At 40.8% G+C, this 27,203-nt stretch overlaps 1 protein-coding gene across 2 annotated transcripts in view; it reads right to left on the minus strand.

The window, feature by feature from the left end:
- EPHA4 (EPH receptor A4) overlaps nucleotides 1–27,203 on the minus strand; it is a 140,097-nt gene that overhangs the window by 48,795 nt on the left and 64,099 nt on the right. For both annotated transcript variants that reach the window (XM_070618395.1, XM_070618396.1), the window contains exons 4-5: nucleotides 26,766–26,921; nucleotides 10,043–10,381 (exon numbers count right to left, since the gene is read on the minus strand). In XM_070618395.1, coding sequence (XP_070474496.1) covers nucleotides 10,043–10,381; nucleotides 26,766–26,921 — 495 coding nt within the window. The remainder of the gene's footprint in view (nucleotides 1–10,042; nucleotides 10,382–26,765; nucleotides 26,922–27,203) is intronic.

Genomic DNA, 27,203 nt, shown 5'->3' on the forward strand with positions numbered 1-27,203 from the left:
ATTTGGACTCCTCACTTTCAGTGGAAAACAAAGCAACAGGAACCCCTATACATACTGCAATGACAACCCCACCCTATTTTAAATGGGGAGAAATGAGATGATGTTAGCTCCAAGGATTCCCAAGACTCACAAAGCATCCTCCAAGAGTTTCCTAAAATCGTGCTCTCCGAGAGCCCTGTGGGATCAGGATCAGATTCAGCTGGTTTCAACGCAAGCAAAGGCTCCACGAGAAACTCTTAGGATCATCCGCAAATTTCAGAGGAAAAAACAAAAGTCCTTGATTATCTTGGTGGGTGGAAGGAACACATGATTAACTTTTCAGCTAGTTTCATATTCAAAATCTTTGGCCTGTTTATACGTGTGCCCCTGCCTTTGATAAAAGAAAATGGAGGAAACTGTGCTCTCATCCACCTTCACACTCATTATGCTCAAAATACACACTTACTATGCAAAAAAAAAAAAAAAAAAAAAAATAGGGTTGATTTGGACGGCTGATTTACAGCTTGGAATATGCTATCTAGACAGCACCAAGTCTCCCGGGAGCCATTGTGAGCCTGCTTCCTTCAGTGTTTGTTCTAATGGATGGATGTTACCCAGGCTTGTTACACACCGTGAACCTGTTGGTGCTAGGGCCCCATTTAGCACCCACTGAGAAGCTGAAGCTACATATTTAAGTCTTGTTTGTACGCACATTTCACCAACAAAAGTTTCCTACATAAGAATTTTTTTAAATTATCTACCCCACAGCTTTCATCAAAGAGGCATTTTTTTGATGGAGGACCAAAGCGCCCAAGAAATCCATGTACGTAGATTGTCCTTTGGAAGATGCCGGGCAAAAAGGAGTAGCCATGCTTCCTCTTCTTCTCTCCCTTTTTCCCTTCCAAGAGCAGTAGCAAAATAGGACAACTATTTCGAATCACTGTCATTTGACTCATAAGAGATTTTAGATAGATTGCGTTTTAGAAAGTAGCCCTTGTGCTTTGTCATAACAAAAACCAAAAGTTGTTGCAGGAGATCCACAATAGAGTTCCTTTAGGGTGGGCTGACCGATTTATCAGAATAGAGAAAGAAAGTTTAATATAAGAGTTGTCTCTTCAGCCAGGTGCCTATATTGGCAGCCATTTTGCTGACTGTTCAGCCAGATTCCCATAGAACTCTGGGTATGGACTTTTCACACGTGGGATCAAATCATTAGTGACATTTCCCAGTGAAAGCCATGGTGTTCACTAGGCAAGTGACCACACTGACGTCTGGCACCATCTCTCTTTTTCTGTTATTGCAGTGTTGGGGGAACCCTTGGAAACTTTTTCTTTCTTCTGGTACAGGCAAGGGAGGAAAAAGCTTGTGTGTGTGCATGCACGTGTGTATGTGCGTTAGGGATGAAAGGTGGACACTGGGGAAGACATTAAATAAAGGAGATATTTTTAATACTGATGGATAGAGCCGAGGCTTGCTTATCTTGATAGATTAAAATGTAAAACCTAAAAGAACCCTCACAAATCTTTACCTCAAGACAACATATGGAATGCTCTCCTATTGCACACCCACGTGAAAACAGCACACCAACACTGAGATTCAGAGAGGTCTCTGTATATTGGGGTGACATGGACAGGCATTTTAATTAGTTCCTGTAGATTTAAGATCTCTCAATGCAGGATTAGTCCTGCAACATGGCTCTTTGGTTTTCCCCATGTTTAAAGGAAAAAACTCTTTAAAGACATCAGCAGGTGGTTAACGGAAGATTTGATAAAGTTTCTCTCGATATTTTTATTGATGCTGAATTGCAAACTGGACTCCTCTGAGGAGACAGTAATTAATTTAGCCAGTTGGAGTGACAACTAGACAATTTAGACACCCATCTAAAACCTTTGCTAGCGCTGCACTGTTCATTTCTCATCTCAGACAGACGCTTATTTTTCAAATCTCTTGATGGCTTCTCCAGAGGGTGTAAAAGTTGGCACTAGTGTTTGAAGTAACAAGCACAACACTGAGCAATGAGAACCGAAGCAGCATTGGACTGGCAAGTACCGAGGGTGAGTGCTGGTGAATGGATTTCCCTTTTCACAAATGAACATGTGCATATTTATGTAGGAGTAAAAGGAAGGGAATCAGGAAAAATAGTATGCTCAGTCCTGGGTCTATAAATAAAACTTTCATTTTCTTAGAGTGAAATATTCACATCTTAAAAAAAAAATGCCACCCAGTTTTCACTTAGATGCAATAATTACCTCTAGGCTCTATAGACATTCTGTTTGTCTACGCTGCTCAGTCAACCTTGAAGCTGGATAATTTAGTAGGTTCTTTTGGAAGGCGTTGAGTTTTTTCTCCTCACCAGGACTTGTGGCACCCACCCTGAATACAAATTCATAGACCCCGGTGCCACGCACAAGAGGCTATACCATTGTATATCTACTGGTTTATTTTATTCTTAATTACGATCATAATTAGTGAGTATGCTCAATAATTATAGAGGTGGCAATATTCATAGAAATGAAATTATTTTCAGTATAAAGTTAGAATAAAGAAACTGTTCCCCTTTTTTTAAAAAAAAATTATACTTCATGTTTTAAAGTGTATATTTCCTAGGCATTATGAACTAAACCGGGAGCCCATGGCTGGATGGCTGTTAATGAGAAAACCACGGCTTGGCTTCTCTGAAACCCATTGTGTGCTTATTCGGGCCTCTAATTACTCAGGCACAGAAAGGACTCTCCAACCAGCTTCCATTCTAGAGGCCCTAACGATTACACACCAACAGCTGAGGATGTGCAAACAAGCTTTCAGCCAAATAGCCCAATGGATTGCTTTACAATTTGTCTGAAGGATTTATAAATGTGTCTTCAGAAAGATTTCTGACTTACAGATTCCACTAGTTTCATTACATGTTTTTCCTTTAAATTTCTTAGGAGTGAAAAAAAAGTAAAATGATTTACTAGAGATCAAAGGCAAAAAGAAAATCAGTTTGGTGAGGGGACAATGGAAAAGAGCAGAGCATATGATTACTTAAAAAGAAAACTGCTGCCAGCATCTAGAAACCACACAACAGTGCTAGGAATGCATGCTTTTCAGAGAACGGGAATACTGCCTTCTCAGGATAGTCAAGTATGGTCGACATTACACATTGAAACCTGAGTGCCATTGGGAAAAGATTTGCGGTACAAGAAAGCAAAGGCATGTTTGAAATCTTAATTATTTTCGTGAAATCTTGTTTACATGGTCAAAACCCTTAAAAAAGAAGGGATCTTGCCAAATATCAAAACTGTTTCAAATGTGAGATTAACCTAAGTGTTAATCTACTACATCCTTTGCTGGGGCAGTTTGCAACAAATCACACCAGCATTTCAGCATCTTCTCAACCTCCTTTCTTTTTTAAAAAAAAAAATTTTTTAAAGATTGGCACCTGAGCTAACAACTGTTGCCAACCTTTTTTTTTTCTGCTTTTTCTCCCAAAATCTCCCCAGTACATAGTTGTATATTTTAGTTGTGGGTCCTTCTAGTTGTGGCATGTGGGACACCACCTTAGCATGGCCTGATGAGGGGTGCCATGTCCACACCCAGGATCTGAACCAGCAAAACCCTGGGCCGCCAAAGTGGAACACTCGAACTTAACCACCGGGCCACAGGGCTGGCCCCTCAACCTCCTTTCTGACTGGTCCTCCCGCTTAATTTAGTTCGCCAGAGCAGGGATTGGCAAACTTTTTCTGTAAAGAGTGAGATGGATAACATGTTCGCTGTGTAGACCATTCAGTCTGTTGAAGCCACTCAACTCTGTGTTGCTCCGTGAAAGCAGTCTAGACAATACAGGAACAAACGAGCAGGACTTCTTGCAATAAAACTTCTTTATGGACACTGAAATTTGCAATTTACATAATTTCCAAATGTCACAAAATATCATTCTCCCTTTGTTTATCATCATGCCCTGGATAATGACATTTTGGACAATGATGGACCACATATATGATGGTGGTCCCATAAGATTAGTACCATATAGCCTAGGTGTGTAGTAGGCTATACCATCTAAGTTTGTGTAAGCACACTCTATGGTGTTCACACAATGATGAACTTGCCTAATGATGGATTTTTCTGAAAATATCTCAGTTGTTAAGCTATGCATGACTGTATTTTCAACTCTTTCAAAATGGAGAAGCCATTCTTAGTGGGCTGTACAACACCAGGTGGAGGATCAAGATTTGGTTCCTGGGCCATGGTTTGCCAACCTCTGCTCCAGGGTACTAACAGAAGCCAGATATTCATGCCTCAAAAATATCATGAGAGCTTCTTTTTTCCCCCTTCCTTTTCAAGCTTACAGAAAAGCCTTGGTCCTGGTCACATCTCATCTGAGTTTAGTATTCCATTATCATTCTCAAAATCAGGAGAGTGCTCTTTTCTTGTTAATTTGATCTCGAACCTCACTTCAGGCCTGCTCCAGCGCTGTCCCTTACACCTATCTATGGGCCAGAACCATTCCAGTGTGACCCTGCACTTCAGTGCCTTTCATATCAGGCCAAGCTGGACTGGACTTCCTGATAGCTCTCCTTGCTTCCTATTCATTTCCACTCTTAGGCATAATTACCCAATAGTCCCCTTACCTGACAACTACATTGATTTCAATCTAATCAGAGGCAGAACTTTATACACTGAAGCTAAAGAAGGTTGCATGGGCCCCTTCCAAAGCTCTGTTCATTTGATATTTGTAATTTTGTAAGGTTCTTTTTTGAAATCACACAAAAATCATCTAAGCTTCGGACCCCACAAAACCTGGCGCCACCATGCCTAGCGCACATTATCTAACTCAATTGCTCTAAGATGTTTCCCTTTCTCCCACCAGCTCCTTGAAGCTTTCCTTTTGCTATCTAGAAGACAGGTAGCAATTATACCCAGTGGGGATGAGAATTCCCACTGTTCTCCATTATCCCACTCAAATAACATAATATGTCTAATTAAAAGATGGCAGAGAAAGAGAGAATGGGAACTTACCAGTTGAGTAATAAAAGACAGTATGCCTCTTGCACTTAGTTATTTTCTTTTCTCTACTCATTATTTTGGTTTTATTAACTTTATCACTATTTGACAAAGAGAGTTCACTGGCTGTTTTTACTGTAAATAAATGTGTTAATCAATAAACCAGTATTAAATATCTACTATGTGCTGTGCAGTGGCATTACAATGAGGTGTCCTGTGACTTTATCGCTGGTGTGGTGTTTTCTTGTGGTTTTCTTAATTGTCCTTCCTAGAGAACAAGGCCAGTCTAACAAGCAGCAACGGGGATTCTTCGCAAGGGGCCCCAGACAGCCTTTTATGATGGCTTGTCCTCCGAGAACAGTGCTGGGGGCATCATGTTCCCAGCATGGAGCAGGGGAACCAAGCAAAGATAGTTGGTGATGGAACTCTTAGGAGATGGACATTGCTCTGAAGTCACAGACCTGTTTTTTAAGTATATCACTAGAGCAGAATTTCTCAATCTTGGTGCCATGGACGGACATTTTGGACCAGGTAATTCTTTGCTGTGGGACACTGTCCTGAGTATCATAGGATGTTTAGCAGCATCCCTGGCCTTTGCCCACTGCATGCAATAGCACTTCCCCTCCTCCCAGTTACAACAACCAAAAACATCTCCAGACAAATGTCGGGGGAGGGGCATGGGACAACTATACAAGGGGGACAGCTAGTTTACTGTTTTGTCCTTTAAAGTGAATATCTTGGAGAGGTGGAGAGGTGGCAGGATTCAGACTCATTCTGATAATTCTGCTGAAGCAGTTTTTGGAATTTTTTCCTCTCGTGGAATTGCCTTTAGAGCCAGTTTCAGAACATCCTGGGGAAATAAGTGCTACTTCTTCATGCTCATGGCTCATGGCTATATTCTTGGCATCACAGAATTTTAAAACTGGCCATCTTAGAGATTAGCTAGGTTCAAATAATTACTTGATCCAGGGAATATGTGAACTCCTCCAAACTCAGTGTTGAAGATTTTTGTCACTGGGATGCTATAGCTGTGATAAAGAGAGGCTGGCACGTGTATTTCATTGTAAAGCATCTAGAAGAGCATCACATGCAAAATAAAATAAAAAGTGATATCATCACCCCAGGCTTAGTAGAGAATAACACACAAAAGAGTTCATAATGATTTAAAAAAAAGAGCCTAGAGTATGGTCCAGCCCCATAGCCTGAAGCCAGGGGTGAGAGGTTTGGGGGGTGTACAGCGAAAACTGGCTCAGTGATATTAAGATCTACTGCTGGCTGCCATCGCAGCATTTTTAGCAAAAGTGTTCACAGTTCCGTTGCTTGGCCGGGAAAACCTTGTTTCATTTATACAGCATTTCTCTCTCCTGTGACACATCCTGTATTCATTTGCCTGAGATGGTCCACTTAAGTAAAAGTGATCCGAAGGAAAGCCATCTAGTAAACAAACCAGCTGGCAGTCTGCTTATTCATTTTTCATAAACATCAGAACCATCTCCTCCAAAACAAAGGCCAGAACAGTTGCGAGAGGATGGAAGATGGAGGACGGGACACAGCAGTTTTCGAGAGAAGCGCATTTTGTTCCCTTTGGACTGCAAGGTAGCAAAGTCACTGTAAGGAGAAGTTCCATTTTCCTTGTCTGATGCTCTCCTACGGGGCCACTTCAGTTGGAGCTCCTCACCCACCCCGTCTTCCCACCTCTCCTTCGTTGCCCTTGGCTTAGGGGTAGGGGTGACATCTCATGCAGAGAATTCGGGAGAAGTACTATGTCCTTGGCTCAACTCTCTGTGCTGTCTCGTACCTGTCTACCTGCACAGAGCATCATTTGGGCAACTTTAGCAGCTCACACTTTACCCTTGTGGGAAGCCTACAGTCAGCCAGCTGCGCTATATTGTCTCTGGGTGACACTGTGCAAGTGTCCTTAGAACCAGTCCTTTTGGCTACACATATAACGCTCACATCCTTCCACCAGCTGATCAGCAATAAAGCTGACACCCTGAGTTCCCTTTGTCTTGTCTTCTGTGTCAATTGGGTTTAAACTCAGGAGGAGAGGCAAAGGGTGTTATCAGCCCCTAAAGAAGCCAAGAGTAAGATCTGGGCTAAAACGGTTTAAATGACCATGTGAGAACACTGGCCCATTCACACCACATTCCACAACTAAGCCCAGTTAAACTTTCCCCTCCATGTCCAGATCCTCACAGTGTCTGCTCTCAGAGATGGGCAGAAGGCCGAACTGAACGTATACATAAATGCTACCAATTATCTAATAATTTTATATGAAAGCAACTTTGTCCTTTCAAGACCAGAGCTCTCCCTGGTTTCAAGTCCTGGCTGACATTGGCTTGAGTGAGTCATTTTCCTCTCCTAGAGGTGTTCAACCGTGAAAGGCTCAGAGGCAGCGACGAAAAGACCAGGAATTCCAGGAGGTTTTGTGTTAGTTTGTTTTTAAATATATTATCGATGAGAGAAAGAACCCCACGAAAACAAAGCAAAACTGACGAGCCAGGAAACTTTGTGGCCTCCAGGTGGTAAATGCTAATATTCATCCTTTCTGTGTATTCCTTATAGAGTGAGACTTCATGGCCTATAGAGGTCCCTTAGGAATTTAATTTAATGAAATGATAGGAATGGCTGCAATTAGGACATAATTGTGTATACGTAAATATGCTTAGGGGAGCTTTGATAGTTTCTGGTTGCTACATTCACCCAGAATTTTGGCCTACATTATTAATTTGCACTACTATGAAGAAAAGGTTTGTTAATCAAAGATAAACTACCCCGATGATTTTGAATTAGTGAGCTCCAAATTATGGTAGGATAATGAGGCTGCGCCGTGCACACATACAACTCTCTGCTAAGCAAAAGCTTTCTGGCTGGCCACATAGGAGGTCTCCTTATTGAAAGATTTATTTTTAATTTGAACAGCTTCCCAGCATTACCCTTCATGAAAATTAAAACAAGGAGCTGGAATTTTGTCCCATTCAACAAATCTCCTGGCAGGTCTGCTTGCCGTGGCAGAGAAAACCTCACTGTGTCAGAGGAATTCCCTGTCCACCATTTTCCTGGATCTGAAAGAATTCCACCTACATTTTTAATAAAACTTTGACTTTTTCCCTCCCTCTCTCCTAATGTTTTTGCACATTTTCCTCTTTTGGAGGATTGTTAGCCTATCTTCTTTGCACTTCTTGTTCCTTCTGTCTGGGTAGGGGTTGACATAATCCCTTGGCTTGAATCCCTAAGTTTACAGAGTCATAGAATTCTCTGCCACAGAAGTCTGGGGGAGCCAAGCCTGTCCTCAGCATGTCTCCCAGAGACAAGTCTCCACCAAAGAGAATGACTTCACCTTGTACAGCTGAGGCCTCGAAAGCTCCATTTCCAGTTTTAATTGAGTTAAGAACACAAAGTAGTGATGTGTTTGAGGACAGCCAAGAAGGTACAACGAGGCTGAACCTAAGAATATTGATGGGATTGTAAACCAGATTCTCCAGGGCGTGCAGAGGTTGCTCTTGTTGGCTCCTCCTAACTCAGAAACAACAGTGGCACCAATGTGTTTCCCTGGATCTTTGTGCAATGGTTCCACTGCATTCTTCCAAACGAGACTAATAAAAAGCTGGCAATCAGAGAGTACTTGTGATGCTTTCAAAACCTCCTAAATCATACTAGTCTTCGTAGAAAACTAAAACTGAATACCCCTAACAGTGTGCACAACCTAAAAGTGCAGAAACAAAAGACAAAAGCATAACCAGATGATCTGTTCACACTACATATTTTAAAAGACTGGTCACATTTGTACAAGTGAAGTTGCTTTCCAGTAGGATTTGCCATTCTAGCTCCAGTTCAAAATCTTTCCCAAGTCTTAACTTTTTATTTATTCTAGAGAGTTCAGGGGAAAGTGGAAAAATAATAGCTTTGATTGGGACGGTGGAATAGTTCTCACTATAGGATCAATTAGCACAGATATATTTTACTTAACTATTGAGCGCACTTACTGAAACATTCATTTAAGAGAAAAGTGCAGTAAGAGGTTAGATAGGATTGTTGGCAATTTATAATCCTTTTCCGATGAAGTTTGTTGTTCTTAAAAGCCTCACAAAAGGATAAACCACAGTCCTTTTTTCCTGCTCCCCTTTAACTCTCCAGAAATAAATAACAGGGAGCCGGCAATGTGAAACATGTGGTGGAAATCCAGAATGGAAAATTAGCGTGGAAATTTTTTCAGGGGCGGAACAGGAATGAGTGGGCCAGGAGCTGGAGCCTAGAAATCTAGATTCTGACTTGCACTTTAAAATGTCTGATATTTAGGATTTTGTGACAATTCTGCAATTAACTTCCCAGAAGCACTTCATGAACAGAACATGTTTTCTGGTCATCCGAATTAGAAGAGAAAAATGATGTAGGAAATGGGGTAAATTAACTCTCCTCCCCCACAGGTCAATTGTGGATTCAATTATGAAAGTGGTTACAAACGTAGTATGCGTTTTGAGGAAAATTTTGTCCGTCGCACAGTTAAAGCTGCCTTTGTAAAGCAATCCTTGTTCACAGATTTACATGATGATTCTATACAGATCTACATCAATTATTTTTACAATTTTGAAGTAAAAAACAAGATTAAAACTATAACTGCTAATGCTTTTGTTGGAAAGGACAGTAAATACTCATATAGCACTCCGTATTGGTAAAAATCAATTTTATAATCCTAAATGATCTGTAAATGCTCTGATGTCCAACCGAGGACTTTATGACTAACACGGCTGATATGAATGCCTTACAAGAGAAGTCCAGCATGGAGTGACCCAGCTCAGTAAACTATTATCTTCTTTCAATCAGACATTGTCTCAGTCTTCGTTTTTCTCCACCACCTAATATAGGGTGTACCATGCAGTTGATGTCCAAGAAAATATTTGCTGATTGAATAAACGTCCTTCTAAGTGTCTTTTGCATTATAACACAGCTCACAGGTTAATTAGACCCATATGATTCTACCTCAATTGTAGAATTGAACTTTAATATCATTCATGGACATCAAGATGAGCCCTTTCTTTATGTACATTTAGATCATATAATAAATGGATCTGATCCCTACCTGCTTGGTTAGTTGTCACGGTGACGGACACTGATTGGTCCGGGCTGGGGTTATACTTGGACACTCCATTCACTGCCCAGATTTCAAATGTGTAATTGGTATGAGCCAGGAGGTCGGTGATGGAGACTTTGGTGGTCTTCAGGCCATTCTGCTGTGGGGTATAGTGGACTCCACTTCCGCAGGGCCGGCACTTGCTGGAATCGCCGGCTCCACATTTCTTGCATACCACGTTGTAGGAGATGTCCTGGCGGCCACCCGTGTTCTGCGGACTGCTCCATTCCAAGTTCACCGAAGTCTCATTGACATTTGAAATCAAGTTGAGGGGAGCAGACGGTGGGCCTAGAGAAAGAAAAAAACATATTGTCATACTGAGAACTAAAACTATCCTCTTGCAGCTATAGAAAATAAGGTGGGCCTATTCGGCAAAGAAAGTAAAAAGTGAATCAAGCCAACAAAAAGATCTTTGAAAACAACAATATGATAGAAGGCTGTATATGTTAGTGTCATTCTCACTCCTGTGCAAAGAAACGCAGCATCGATTGCCACGCTGAGATGTGAAACATCTTTACAGCAAATGGGCTCCAAGCCCAGTCTTTCTCTCTGAAGTGGCAGGAAAATATCATAATTTACCTAGTCTTAATCTTATCATCTGAAAAATGGGTATACAAATGTGTTTCTAGTTCCCAGGGCTGTTGTGGGCCTCTGGTAAATTAATAGTTGTATACCACTTTTGAAGATAAATGACGACTCCTAAGTACAGTGTGTCATCAATATGGAATAAGATTAACTGAATTCTATAGATACGCCTCTTCAGTTCAGCATGGCAGTTGAGGGGTAAGCTGTGTATGGCTAATTAGTAGGAACTGGTTTAACCGGGTTGCAGACATGTCAAAAGGACAGCTGTTGAGAGATTTCAGCTCAAGGCAGGGGTTGTACAAAGGCTCCCAGGATCCCAGGCCCCACGTCTTGCCCTTCAACTGACCAGGGCCGCATCAGGTCCTTTTTAAGCACGCTCATCCCCACTGACATCAAAGAGTTTCAAGATATGAATGGTGGTGGTGGCTGTCTTGAAACAGAACAGCTGCTCACAAACAACATAGTGGTTGGTTTAAAAATAATAATAATAAATAAGACTATAGAACCATAATGAACTTTCTTGCTTCTTGCTGTAGGTTTGTCTTTATATGCCAAGAAGTTGGGACACAAACTGCCATGGCAGGGGAAGAATCAAAGTGGGAGACACGGGGTGGGGGCAGGGGTAGAATTTCCTGGTCTGAGCTGGTTCCCAAGGTTTAAAAGACACCTGCCCAAAAATAACCAAAACAAAAAGTGATAAATGTTGGAGAGGTTGTAGAGAAAAAGGAACCCTCATACACTGTCGGTGGGAATGCAAACTAGTGCAGCCACTATGGAAAACAGTATGGAGATTTCTCAAAAAATTAAAAATAGAAATACCCTATGACCCAGCCATCCCACTACTGGGTATCTATCCAAAGAACTTGAAATCAGCAATTCCAAAAGTCCCATGCAGCCTTATGTTTATCGCAGCATTATTTACAATAGCCAAGATGTGGAAGCAACCTAAGTTCCCATCAACTGATGACTGGATAAAGAAGGTATGGTATATATATACAATGGAATACTACTCAGCCATAAAAAAGGATAAAACCCTCCCATTCACAACAACATGGATGGACCTTCAGGGTATTATGTTAAGTAAAATAAGACAGATAGAGAAAAACGAACTCTGTATGACTCCACTCATAGGTGGAAGTTAAACATAGAGACAAAGAGAACTGATTGGTGGCTACCAGGGGAAAAGGGGGGTGAGGGGAGGGCACAAAGGGTGAAGTGGTGCACCTACAACATGACTGACAATAATGTACAACTGAAATTTCACAAGGTTGTAAACTATCATAATCTTAATAAAAAGTAAAAAAAAAAAAAAGACGCCTGCCACAGTTTAATGAAAAATATTTACTCAGTGTGACACTTAGAAAGCTCTCTCTTTTCCTTCCTCTTTCCCATGTCAGTCTTCCAAGAAAAGAGCCAAAGTGAGTTTTAATGAAAATTTGAAGTTTCTTGCTCATCATAGCTATTCTACTTCTAATTTATTTGTAATGATGGCTTTGAAGGAAATTTGTTCATGTTCCTGAGGAAAAGGAAGTTAGCTGGAGGCTTCCACGGGCTTGGGAGCAGCTTGATCTAGTCAATCATGATGGAATGTACTATTCCAAAGTAGCCATTGAGAGAGAATTAGAAGAGAAAACCTACAGATAAGGAGTCATATTGAAAATTTATGACTTAGTTCATGCTGATGAATGTCTATAGGATTTTGGTGGTAATTTTGAAAAGGAGTAATTCACTTTCCTTTTCTCTTTATACAGCTTAATTGAAGACTTTATTTTAACAAGGTAAACAGGTCCTCCCAATCTCCTCTTGAGACTAATTACCGACAACCTCTTTTAGTGTGAAGAACTTCCCCATGCTGTGAACCCTAAAGCAGAAATTGTTGTGAAATTTGTGTTACAGGTAAGATTACCCCACAGAAGTCCCCAGAAGGAAAATATAAATTTCTTCCTTGTTTAGATTTCAAATTTGTATTTATGAACATTAGCACAGTGACTGGAAAATAATTGGGTCAAATAAGTGGTTTTTGAATAAATGAATAGAACCATTTAAAATCGCAGACTCCTAGAACCAGAGAGGATGTTAAAGATCATTTGGTCAAACTGCCTCATTTTAGAGATGAGAAAATTGAGATCCAGAAAGTGGGTCTGGTAATACTGAAAGTTCGTGCAATCTAGGGACAGAATTTAAAGTCCATATGTACTTAGTCCCACTCTTGGGTTATTTCTGCCCTACCATGTGGTCCCCATTAAAAGTATAATAACAACAAAACCAGTCATTTTCATCAAAGTTTGAGAGGTAAAGGTAGGAAGAAGGAGTGTGTATCCTCACTCCTATTTAAATTCTGCAGGTGCTCGCCACCATGGGGAAATCATTACTAGTCTGCATCTAAGGCTGACCATAGCTTGGTTTATAAAATGGGTCAGCCACCAGTTCTTGTTTTGCTGTGACTTCCAGGGTTAAATAAGAGTGACTCTTAAATCCATTAACCTCCTTGCCAACGTTCCCGGTCCTCTTTCACATGGGAAAATGTGACACAATGAATCAAGCACTGCAGAAGCAAAAAGTCAGTAATTAGTATGTGGGACGGGACATGGCAGTGTCCAAACAGAGAAGAAATGGAGCAGAAAACTAAATGGTCACAGGGCTCAGAGATATAACACTGCCATGTGAAAAAAAAAAAAAAGCTCAAAGATGCTTGAGGATTTCAAAATGGAGGGCTGGCCTGAAAACAAGTGGTAGCCCAGAAGAGCCTTCTTCCTTTGGGCAGTGAGACTTAAAGAGGACTCGGGCAGATGCTCAAGGGAAGACAGAGAACTGGGCAAGTTCAAGTTGTTGCCTCCATGAATGGTTGGCTGAATTGAACTGCATATGTTTTATGTTATGCTGCCATGGGGAGTGATGGTTATATGGGGCACAGTAGCAGCTTAGAAATTGGACTGTGACAGAGTATTAAGAGAGGGAAGAAAATATAGAAATATCCACCCAGTATGATTATAATGTTGACCTGCATAAGCCTGGGAAAGAACGCACGTTTGACAAATTGAAATCATAATGGTGGTTATATTGTGTTTGTGGGATTGTGGTTTTCCTTTTTTTTAACTCTTGCCGGTTAAAAGGTGATGAATATATCAAAGAGTGCTTTCGTTTATAGGAAGGCACCATCTCTTCCTCAGAAAAAAAAGTATTCCCTTCTTAAGACAATGAGAATAAAGTGTGGACCTTAATACAGACAAAAGTCAACCTGAGCCCAACAGCCACACTCAACAGCAGTAATTAAAACAATTATCTGCAGAGGGGCCAAAACGAAAACAGTATTCTAACACAAGGTCTCTCAATAAGTACAAGGCATCCAAAAGAAAAAAAACTTAACTCTTGGATTCCATCTTCCCTTCTGCTTAAGTAAGTATCGTATCTGGATATTTAGGAACAATCAAATTTCTGACGAGTGATTGCCTTTCTCATCAGAAATATGTCCACCTGCAAATAAGTCTCCAATTACAAACAGGAGATTTACAACCAAGAGGGATAATGGCACAGTTTGTTTTAATTTTCTAGTCTCCATACACCACCTTTAGGTAGCTTGGAGGTCATTGTGAATGGCAGGGTTTTATGCTTTCCAAAACTACCCACTACCAGCCTGAATATAGGATAGGCGGCAATCCCGCTAGAGGTTTTGTTCCACATTTCAAGTCTTTATTTCTGTCTCTTTGTTTGGAACACGTAATAGGGTCTTGCTAATCAGACACACACTGCATAGCTGTTTCTATCACCAGCCTACGTGCTCCTCAAGAGAAGAACTGACATCTTCACCATTTCCCAGGGTCTACCATGACTTCTAGTTGAGAGCAAGCTCCGTAAACGTTTGATGAGTAAATGAATGAGTGACTGTATGGAAAACTAGCAAAATCCTCTAATGCATCTTATGCCCACCTGCCCACAATGTCATTTTAAGTGTGTGAATTAATACAGCCATCTCTGAGCTAAAGCTATACTAGTTAGCTTTTCATATACAAATTAATTAGCATTCAGCCCTTAGACGAGCATGTCAATGTAACTAGCTTACTTCAAACTCCTTCTTTCTATAGTTTAAAAATATTTCGGACAAAGTAGACAGAGCTAGGGCTATACATCATACATGAGTGGTTACTTCTGTTGGGGAGGATGGTGCAGTCATTGAACTATTCAACAAATATTTACTGAGTGTCCATTATTTTTCACCTGCTCTACAAGAGGTGGGCATAGAAGAGAGAGAAAAAAATACTCTGATTCCTTTTGATACTTCCCTGGATAGTTGAAGGAAGGGGCAAGGACTAAAGGGAAAAGGAAAAGAGTCGAGGAAGCTAAATACAGAAGACTGCAAGTGCAAGAACTACCCTCTCTTGTTTTATTAGCTCTGTAACCAGCCAGTAGGGCTGGGAATTCAAACTGCAGGCTCTATCCATTAAAGTTGAGTTAATTTGGGATTGGTTGTCATGACTTTTATTTCTCCATCTTGATTTCAGGCGATGATTTATTCAGGCATGAAGCTATAGAAAACTTAATCTCTGAAGGAAGTTAATTTTAACATTTCAAAGATAGGTTCGCATTTTCCTTATCAGCCTTTATAGAGCTACAGTTTTCCTTTAAATTTTATCATCAAAATCAAGACATTTTTAAACACAAATTAATCAAATACCAAAGTATACTTAAGGGAAAAATAGATATCCTTTCTTTACATTTTCGGTTTTATTTGTAAAACTACTTGGGATTCACATATAAGTTAAAAATTCTCTCCCTGCATCCAAGAATGGGGCTAGCAGGTTGAACTATTTTAAAGTTCTCATATTTAGAAGGCCCTCCCCATTGTTAACATAATTTTGTGGCGCAGATAACTGCTGTATTACCAAGAGTCAAATGAAGTAATCCTTAACTGATGGAATCCTTTAGAGCAGTCTTCAACAAACTTTCTCCATAAAGGGCCGGATAAATAGTCAATATTTTAGGCTCCATGGGCCAATGGTCTTTGTAGCAACTACTCCACTCTGCACTGTACCTCGAAAGCAGCCATAGACAATACCTAAACAAATGGACGTGAATGTGTTCCAAGAAAATTTTATCTGCAAATACAGGGGGCAGCTGAATTTGGCCTTTGGGGCCTAGTGTGCCAATCCCTGCCATAGAGAATTTGATGGGAGCAATGCACCCTCTTCCCAGAAAGACGCTCATGGGAATCCTCATAATTTTCCACATGATTCTAGGGACTTCAAGCACATCCTGAACGCATCCAGGAAGCTGAGTCCAAGAGCTCCTAATTTACTCATTTATACAGCCCAGGCAACAACTCTGGCTTCTCAAGCCCAGGTTACACCTACCTTCATTCACTAAGGAAGGAATAAAATATGTAAAATATTGTGACGTGTTTCTGCAGTTTCTCATTGCTCTGAAAGAAATGGGCACTGCATTTCCTGCCACTGTGGATAAATTTAATGAGCATCCATTCACTTCATTGGTGTGCAATACTTCCTGTATTGCACAGCAGGTACTGGTGAAAGGTGCTACAATGGATAATTATTATTTTCTAGTGGAATGTCAACCTCCATTCAGTTGACAGGAGTTTGACAGTATGAGGTCCCAAAGAAACTATAGCCAAATTGCAGCAGAAGCAAAGGACTATAATATCATATCATAAAATATCCTATCCTATCATGTTATCTCATAAAAGAAATCCTGATAAAAGAAATCCTGATCTTCCTTAACCGATCACGTGCTCTCCTCTGGGAAAAGACAAGCTTCCAGAAACGGACCACACATTATCTAGAGAAATTAAGTGAAGGTGACATTTAAGAAGGGCGATATTCCAAGCATAAAAGAAAATTCCAGTAATTCCACAAATCTTAATTCTTCCTTCCCACGTATGAGCCTAAAACAGAATATCTGAGTAGTTTAGAGAACACACTTGCTGGCTTACGTCAGGATTTCAAGCAGCCCCATTTAGGACAACTTAATGTTTATACATCCACATGAAATCTGTGTGAGCCTTAATAAGGTCATTCAAAAAGGATCAGTCAACACTGAACCTAAGGTCATAAATGCTTCCAGGTTGAAGGAGGAGTTGCGTATGAACCATTTCTTGGAAAGTCTAGGTCAGAATAACTGACCCCTGTGTATGCCTTCTACCTCCATCAGTCAAGAAAAAGGCGCTTCTTTATTCGTATAGGAGGCAACTGGAACTTCAGCAAAAGATAGAGACCTGCTATGCTAATCGCATTTAGAAGCAGGTTCCGCCAAAGGATATCAATCCATATGGACGCATGGTGTAATGTGCCATATAAACCTGTAATTTCTATTTCTTCTAACAACTGGAATTAAAGCGCTAACAGACTCCGGGACCAAGGGGAAAAACATAAGTCAAGCTTAAAACTCACATAGCTAGCAACACTTTAAACATGCAACTCAAGTACCTGAAACTTGGTGGCTCTGGCTGGAATCTCCCCCTTGGCTCTTTTAACAGCTGCCTCCTTACCCATCTGGTCTCAGTTCAAATCTCACCGTCACATTCTAGACTATTCTCTGCAATGCGAAGTCCTCCCCTTTCCTCCATTTTACCCTATCACATCATCTTTTGCTTTTCTCTTCTTGTGAGAATTTTAAATTATCTTGTTTATTATTCATATTGCCATTAGGGCAAGAACAAGAATCTTTTCTGTTTCCTGGTATATTAGGGTATCGCCAGCCCTTAGAAACATACCAAATATACAGTAGATGCTCATGAAGCATCTGCTGAATAAATAATCAATGAATAACGATTCTTCAGCCCAGTCCAGCTCGCTCCTCAGAAGCATCCCCACCACAGCACATGTATATCACAAAAGCTGATTCAAAAAAAAAAAAAAAAGGCAATCACATGCTAAAAGTTTGAAAAAAAATTCAGTTTGCGACCAAGCAAGGCTAGAACATAGTTGATAGGAAACCAAAAGAGCCAGGCTCATGGATATAGTCGTTTCTAAAGCTTCACAGACTTTTAATACTTAACTGATTTTTAATCACCCTTTCAAAATTCAATGCCTGAGCCATGAAATTAATTCTGGATGTGGAAAGAAACATTCCCCAAGAGCATGGACAGAAACGTAATTCTTAAATGATCCATTTCTTTGAGCTCCACTGTCACCTTCTTAAAATGCCCAGGCAACCAGTACAAGACATAGCTTCTGAGGAAGAGGCACCTTCGGTCTCGAGCTCCATTTCATAGAGCTTCATTAATCATCTACAACTTTTGGACTGTCAATAATACTTCAGTGCCTTAGCGGTAAAACCCTCCAACACTTCACCATAAGCCTTTGTTAATCTCACTCCAGCCGAAAGACATGTTTTAAGGCAGAGTAAACCGGGGTGGTGTGTAAATTTTGACTCGGAAATAAAGCTCATGCTTTCCCCCTGACAGTTGTATATGCTGCCACCACTAATTGCTTTCTCTCAGCCCTTGCTTCTATGGGTTAGTTTACATAAAGACTGCCGTTCAGGGACACCTCTTCCAAGATATATGAATAGAGCATAACCTTTTATCACAGCAGCTTATGTGTTTTAACAATGAATAGAGCCAAAGCAGAAGTACCCATTATTAAAAAACAGAGCCATTTGGACGCATCAATCACTTACGGCTGTCATGAAACATTCCCGGCTTCCTTTAGAGGCAGCTTCTTGCTCAAATTTTGCCACCACCTATCTTTCTGGCATATCTGTTTTCCCATTCTCCCCAGGAACGCTTGTCTTTTCTTTACTGGCTTAATCGCGTTTTGGTTTCTTCATTTTAAGATGACTGGTTTATGGCTGATCTACTTTATAAAAGTAAACTCTGTTATTCACGTGGAAGCTACAATCTGAAAGACTGAGAAAAGCACTATTTCTTAAAAAAAAAAACACTATGAGTATTTTGCTTCGGAATTAGCTAGCCTGTGAATTAATTTACTTTCTTTTTCCCCAAAAGATTGGCACCTGAGCTAACAACTGTTATCAATCTTTTTTTTTCTTTCTTTCTTTCTGCTTTTTCTCCCCAAGTCCCCCCAGTACATAGCTGTATATTTTTTTAAATTGTGGGTCCTTCTAGTTGTGGTATGTGGGATGCCGCCTCAGTGTGGCCTGATGAGTGGTGCCATGTCCGTGCCCAGGATCTGAACCAGTGAAACCCAGGGCCTCTGCAGCAGAGCGCACGAACTTAACCACTCAGCCATGGGGCCAGCCCCAATTTACACTTTTTTACGTAGAACTTTTCCATACTTTATCTCTTTCATCCCCATAATAAAATCTGACACAAAAGTATTTATTTCCCACAACAATCTGATGACCAAAAACTAAGATAAAGAAAAGTTAAGCAACTTGTCCCAATTGACACAATCAATATGTGCAAAGCTATGATCAGAAACCCTGATTCCAAGGCTAAAATTAACCCCTTCACAGAGATAAACACAAATCAAAGAAAACAATGAAGCATAAGGGCTGGTCCTTGTGGCCTAGTGGTTGAGTTTGGTGCACTCTGCTTTGGCAGCCCGGGTTTGCACATTCAGATCATGGGTGCAGACCTACACCACCACTCATCAGCCATGATGTGGCAGTAACCCACATATAAAATAGAGGAAGACTGGCACAGATATTAGCTCAGGGCTAATCTTCCTTAGCAAAAAAAAAAAGAAGAAGAAGAAGAAAAAGAAAGAAGCATAATGATGAATTCTTTGTGGAACAAGCTGGAATGTTCTCTACTTTCTCAATTCACTCCCAAGTCACATTTCTCCTAGATTCCTGGTCCTTCTTGCTGAAGATAGCCGACATTACTTCCTGGATGGTTCTCTTGTCTTACCTGAGCTATCCTCTCTGTATGATTCCTAACTTCCAGAAAAGAGTGCACTTAAGAGTTTCTGTTAAAGGTTCTTTCCCTCGGTGGAAGGTCATGGGTTGGAGGGGAGCAATTATATCTATGCAATAGGACTCTGCTCTCAGTTCATCTTCAGCTGAGCTGCAGACGGCATGCAGAATAAGAGTCAACTATGAGAAGGGAATCAAAATGCTGATAGCAAAGAAGGTATCCACTTCTCACCCCAGGGCACCTCAGGAAAATGTATAATTGACCTTGTTTCATAGAAGCATGCTGTGCACAACCACTGTATGACTTCCACGAATAGTGTCAAAAATGCAATCCAGAAATGACAGGGCTCGGTTGATAACAAGCCACTCTTAATTATTCATGGCTGTAGAAAGATTCTAATAACCTGGCTAAATGGCATTGGCAGATTATTCAAGCCTTTCACTTAGGCATACATTAGTTTTCCTCAAATCTATACATTTTCCAGTTGAATCCACATTATACTGTTAATCCGTATGAAATGCCTACAGTGGACTGTTAAAATGAGAAGTAAGTTGGAGAGTAAGCGAGAGGCTAAAATAGCATTGTTTTAAAAACCAATTCAATGAGATGATACCTGATATTAATTAAATATCCTGAAGCTTTTTAAAATTTTACAAACAACCAATTGGCAAGTCAACAGCCTGGGGTCCATCTAGTACCTTCCATTAAGCACACCTGGTAATCTTTTCCCCTATATCCTTATTGGCTATGGACAAGAATTGTACACATAGGTTCTCCAGAGGTACTTTATCCTATTAGTAGTCAAAATGCTGAAAGGCAATCAAAAAGGAAGAGACAAGGATATGGCTTACTCACTAGCTGATGTCAGACCTTGTACTATTGAGATCTAATGAAAGAAGCAGCCTAGAAATGGAATGCGTCAAAGGCTGCCTCTGAATCATCAAAATATCTTTGGTTGCTTTGATCACTTTGTACGGTCCAGGGGACAAGCACGTTAGTCAGCTTATCAACCAGCTAACTGGCAGCAGGACCATATGTTCTGAACTAAAAACCATGTCCCGTAATCTAGCAATGGGGGAGCTGGTGTCTCAGCTCGAGTTTTCGTCCTATGACAAATGGAACGGAGTAGAAAAGTACACTCTTACATTGCCGATTTGATAAATGACATGAAATAACAAATTCCCCCTAGAAATCTTAGATTCAAGAATTTTCATAACAAATACGTTCACAAAAATGATGGATTGTACGGGTGATAAAATGTGAAATGGTTAGAGATCAACCAACGGATCTTCCAAAACACTTTCATTAACAAAACTTTGGCCTCGTTTTCACTCTGCTAATAACTAGTCTTTCATTAGAGCTAACTACCCTCTCATTGATCAATTTCATAGAATGTCCTTCCCCCCCCCCATCATTGTGTTATTAGTTACTTGCAGCTGTAAAGTAAAAAAAAAATATATGTTTCCAGTGGGAAAAAAACGCAGTTTACTTGAAACTGAAGGCTGCCTTTTATCCTATGGTTTATACATCAAAGCCTCATGCTAGTCCCAAACCCCTTAGCCAGACTGTTAAGTATGTAAATCTTTGGGGTAGAGAATTGAACTGAACATCAGTGACACCTTCAAGGGCTTGTTTGAAAACGGATGTGCGATTTCCAAAATTAAAGCATTAAAAAAAAAAAGACTCTCTCTCTTCTCCTGACCTTGGAAACAAGTAAGGACGATGTTATTTTAATTTGCATTCAAATTTTAACAACATAGTCACACAGCACCACTGGGATCCACACTGGGTTTCCACTGAAGATTGCTCATCATTTCATTATGGTTCATTATGTTGATAACTGTCAGAAAGCATTAGAAGTGAGGGCTTTGAGTAATAGAACTGAAATGGTAATTTTAAAACAATACACTTTCTGGAGGAAATACAGTGGCGCGCTAAATTCAATTAGAAAAGGCAAATGTACGGACGATGTAAGCGATGTTTGCTGTTTGGAGTTAGGTTATTTCAATTTCTTGATAACCTAAACCTGCAGAAAGCTTTTTCGAATCAGGACCTTTCGTCACAGATCTTGGTAAATTTGCCCTCATTAGCTCTAAGCAACTCCGGTATAAATTGTCTTAAAAGCTGCAATTGTGGAATATTTTAGGCCATGTCTAAGTATCAATCAATCACTCTTTGTTTGTTTGGCACAGCTGACTGAATTATTCAAGGCCGTTTACTTGGAGACAGATTTGTGAAGGCCCTTCAAGTTGGCAATCTAAAATAATAATCTCTTATTTACAGAGCGCCCCCAATCACAAGGGTCTAATAAGTTTCATCAAACAAGTTAAGTGAAGAGTCCCGAAAAGCTCAAGAACAGATTTCCAATTGAAAAATACAGAAAACCACTCTGGTAATGCTGCTCAGAAGGAAAAGTGGCAAAATAACAAAGAAGCTATTTCTTTCTAGATCTACAAAGCCAACTGACTTCTTCTGCAAGGCATTTTTTTCTAGTACATTTTGAAACAAAATAAAGGGTTGGAAAGTTCCCTTAAAAGTAATATTAGTTCAGCCTCCCAGTGGGGGAAAAGAAGACCTTTCTCACTATAATCAGTGAACAAGCATCTAAATGACTAAGGCAATCAAGGGCTTCCTGCATAGACATGCAGTTGACTTCTCCCAACACTGCTGATTGCCAGACCGCATTCCTGACTCCAGGGAAAGGTAAAGGGAAGGTGAAAGAGATCTGGAGGAGGAGGGGTGGTTATCTGCAGAGTTAAAGGACATTAACACATTAATAAAAATCACTTGAAATTCCTCCTAAGAAATGATTCATGAAAGCAAAATTCCTTCATCAGCTTAAATGGCATCCTTGGGTGGATAGAGGTCTCAGTGTCTGCCCTGCTGGCAATGTCACAGAAACCACTGTTGCCCTTCTTGACTGATACATGCGTGCGAGGTGAACATTTACATTTCCACTATCTGGTAGTAACTTAGTGGGAATTCCGGAAGAAAATAAAAACAAAGAAAGCCCTACAGCGAGTGTATCTGATTAGGCAACTCTGAACCAGGTCATAGTTTCTTCATTTGGGGGACAAATGAAGTATTCAGTTTCCATTAAGGGAGAATGTTCAGAACCACTGAAATATCTTCGTAGAATCACCACTGAGCTGAAGAACAGCCCTGAGTAACAGCCATGGAAGAAAGGCTCTCCCGTCTCCTGCCACTCATCAGGGAAGATCCAAATCCTTACTACCTAAAGGGGGTCCAAAGACCAGCAATGTCAGCAGCATCTGGGAACTTGCTAGAAATGCAGAACGTCTGGCCTGACCTTTCCTACCAATCTCTAGATGGCCTTCATGTGATTTCTATGCACATTAATGCTTAAAAGCATTGTTCCAAATGATATGGATTATTTTCTTGAAAATATGCATACAATGCTTCCATTGGGACACTGCCTATCTCACAGGCAGCCATTTATGTTAACCTAACCACAGGTTCCATCAAAAGTCTTCCTCAAGATTAACTTTATTTACTATTCAATTCTCTGAAGTTCTCAAGCAATGTAGATGGTGTGAAGAACTTCTTAGGCATGAAGAACTTCTTAGGCGTTGCCTTCTAAATTAGCCAATGCTGCTTGTATTCACCTGGTCTAATCGTTCTCCAAGTGAACAAAAACCTGATTTTACAAGCCAGTGGAGCAGAGTCTCTCTTTGGCTAGAGGAATGAGTCTCAGATAGTGTGTTTTATTTCTTCATTAGTGTGCCGTCACAGTGAGCGATCACTAAATGCAAGGCTGCATAAGAATGCTAGGGTTAAAGACAGCATAATGAACAGAGAAGGTGCCTGATTATCATGGCTGTCAGCACAAGGGAATTGGGTTTGTCACCTGGCTTAACCAACTGGGAAGAACTGATTAGGCTGGAAGCAGTTTGAAAGGATCCCTGATGTTTACGTTCCTTCCCATCCTCACATCTTGTCAAAAGAATCTGCTAAAGCTGGGGGTGGGGCGAGGGGGCAGGACTTCATTCTGTGGGCTATCGGAACACGAGGTTCTTTAAGAAACTCCCACTGTCTTCCCTATTGAAATGTCTACTACAGGGCTGTCCAACAGAACTTTCTGCGATGACAGAAATATTCGATAGCACTGCTGTCCAGCACAGCCACATGTGGCTATTAAGCCCTTGAAATGTGGCAAGTGTATATTAGAAACTGAATTTTCAACTTAATGCTGATGACTATGAATTTAAATAGCCACATGCACCTAGTGGCTACTGAATTGCAGAGTGCAGCTCCACTATATTCAACAAGAAGGGAGTAATTTAGAGAGAGAGCCGTAGGCTAGAATAGATTCTAATTCTGCTGCTTAATGTGCTAGTGTACCTATTAGCAAAATCTGGTCACCTCCTTGATTATTCCTGTCTCAAAAGTCTTAAGCATCTCATATAGTTAATGTTTATTAAATTTAAAAAAAGAACTTCAAAATTCAACTCTGTAGAGAAGTGGTCTTAACCTATCTGCACAGTAGAATCAAGGGGGCAACTTTTGAAAATACTGATGCCTGAGTGCTACCCCAAGAGACACTGGAGCATTGTGCAGCCATTGGGTAATTTCATTGTGCAGTCAAGTGAGAACATCAGCTTGGGGAGGCAGTGTGTTGCATTGGCAATCTGCCACGGTGGTAGTTTGGGAGAGGAAATGGCCAGCTCAGGCTAAAAAAAAGAGAAGAACCATTTGTTAGATTCCTACCATGTGCGAGACCTTTGCAAATATTTTTCTATGTAATTCTTGAAACTACCCTACAGGTAGATAATGAGAATCCCATTTTACAGATGAGTAAACTTTGTGGTATTAACATCAGTACTGTGTTTCCTCCTAACTCATGTCAGAGGGATGCCAAAAACATTAGAATGATGTGAAGATTATTATTGAGTTAGTGAAGTGTAGGAGGACTTCCCAGAGGATGGACCAGGAGCAGAAGGATCACACATTGCTTCGGTATTTCCGTGAACCATTTACTGATGACACAAAAAGCTACTAGTCTTCCTCTCTTATTGCTGAAAACAAATTTCTGAAAAATGCAAAAGTTGCTTTAGTTTTTAAACTTTTTTGGTCCACGCATCTGCTAAAATCAATATTTTCTTTTTCTCAGTTGCACCGTCAAGGTAAAGCTAGCAATTAATTCCTACAGAAACATAAAATTCCAAGGGCTCAGCTACCACATTTACACATACAGCAAACATTCCAGTAACTCGGGCATGTGGCAACCTTTGGGGTCTCCTAAACTCCCACATAAGAAGCTGCAGTAATTAAATGATTGGCCCACGGTACCCTAGAGTGCTAGACAACCGATGAAAATCAGGAGACTAAAAATATCCAGGAGAAAGAGCCAGGCGACTTGCCATCAAAGGTGAGTTTTATGAAGTTCATAACACAATCAAATCCCAATCTTGAGAAGGCTTTATCTGTATGGAAAGTAGGTGGTGGGTTGCGAGATGCAAATTAAGGGCAATTATCACACTGTCAGCCCACAATATTTCCCTTTGAGTTTGCTATCCTGCCCCCAAATGCCACAACTGGAGAATCATTGGTAGTGGGTGTGGATAAATGAGGAGTGTGCATCTTTAAACTAATCCTGCACAATGGAACATAGGAGAAGAAGATTTAGACTGGAAAAGAAGAAGGCTAGGACTGGAGCATGTCAGATGTATGTGGTCATCCAAAGAAAGTACTACAGAAAAAGAAGACAATAAGGAAATTTTGGCCGGTTTACACTACTCCTAAGGCTGGTCCTAGTATCTTCTTTCCTTCTGGAAATTTGTGGTTGACCTGGGGGCTCGGGCAAGACGGCCTCCCAGCAAATAGGAACTATATGAGTCTTCTGGTTGTGCTGCTCTATCATCAAGCTGGGGTAGAGTCTTGGGCATGTTCCTTAACATCTCTGGTAAGGACTGCCTTAAAATATGAGCCCTGTGATAAGGTTTATCGAAAGTGCCTAATACATTACCTGGGTATGATTATAAAATGCTTATTGTTATTATTATTATTTTTATTATCTCTGTTTATGAAAGAAACTCTGAAGGGTATAACCATTTCAGTACAAATTTGGGATGGACCCGAAATCTCTCTCCCACTCCTTTTAAAGGCGGTACTTGACTGGGCTTGACAATGGTCTCAGAGTTGGCCCAATGGCCCCCAAACCAGAAAATACTTCTATTTGCAGAGATGTTGCCTCTAGGTCAGCCAAGATGAAGTTAACAGTAGTTAGAAAACAAAATGATAATGGTCCTAATGACAGTAGAAGTTAAAATATCTCCAGTAGCATCCTTTTATGCATTTTATATAGTATGAAAGCAACATGAGGGTATTGAATACCAACAACCACGAGGCAGGTCATGTTATTAACTCCATTCCACAGATAAGGAGACTGAGACATAAGAAGCTAACAGTCACTCACTTACTAAATGGTGGGCTGAGAAACAAGCCAACACGTGTGGCAAGCCTGTGTCCCTGGCCACTAGACTCTGCCCCTCCATACACAGACTCACCCAACGGAAACACAGGGGGAATACCTGGGCCCACCACTCCCTCTTCTAATCAAGGTCACAGCCATGTCAGAGTCTCCGGAGCCCAGAGTGTACATGAAAGGAATGGCAACCCCCAGGAGCACTGCCCATGCAAAGTGTGAGTAAAGATTTCTCTACTCCCCTGCATACTAAGGTGCCAACTGCATCCATTCATTAACCCAGCATTTATTGAGTGTCTATCATTAAACAAGCATTTATTAGGATCTAGGCCTAAACGTTATGAACACAAAACTATGATGAAAGAAGGAAGGCAGATAATGACCATGCCAGCTATGACATCAGTGCACAGAACTGAAACTACTTGCCTACACGGGATCCCAACCTCGGAACTCTGACCTATACCTCTCTCCCCGCAGCTGTCAAGCTTCCCCAAGAGTCCTCGAGGAAACGGGAAAGCCATTTATAAATTCCAATCTGAGCTCTAATTACACTGTCAGACAACCCTGAATGCTCAGTCTCTGCTCCACAAAGTGGTCTGTTGGCAGCTGTGCAGTTTGAAGGCAACCAGAACAGGAAGAAAGAGCCTTTCTTTTCAAAAGCATTTCCCCTTCTATGGTTGAGAAAAGATATGTGTTTGATCTAATTTACCCCCCGCATGGTTATCCTGGGGGAAGACCTGGCAGCGCCCTGCTAGGTGGTAAGGAAAGCTGTTGACATCAAAGAAACGAGAGACAAGCAGACAACTTACGGGTGCAGGGCATAGAGGCAGCATCATTGTCGGCTCTGAAAAAGCCGCGGTCACAGGTGCACGATGTGGCTCCTTCCCAGACGGAGTAGCTGTGGGGTGGGCACTTGGCACAGGTGGCATCCGTGGAGAGAGCCTTGTAATATCCAATTTTGCAGGCTAAAGGAAAGAAGACAAACAAACCAATATAAACCACCACTAATATAACAAAGCAAAATGTCAACTCTTTGATTTAGACGAAGGGGGACATTTTTGCTCATCACCAGTGATCACCTGGCTTGAGATATAGGTAAAGCAACCAAAAACATTAATTGATGACAGTCACTTTTTAAGGGTGATTAACAATCCTAGTCAGATGGCAAAAAGCCCTATGGAAAAAATTTTCTTAAAACCAGTGGTATCAATAAAATCACAGCTGAAATTTATTCAGTCCTTCCTCCA

This window comes from Equus przewalskii, chromosome 5 (assembly GCF_037783145.1).
Source record: "Equus przewalskii isolate Varuska chromosome 5, EquPr2, whole genome shotgun sequence".
In the NCBI taxonomy this organism is placed as follows: domain Eukaryota; kingdom Metazoa; phylum Chordata; class Mammalia; order Perissodactyla; family Equidae; genus Equus; species Equus przewalskii.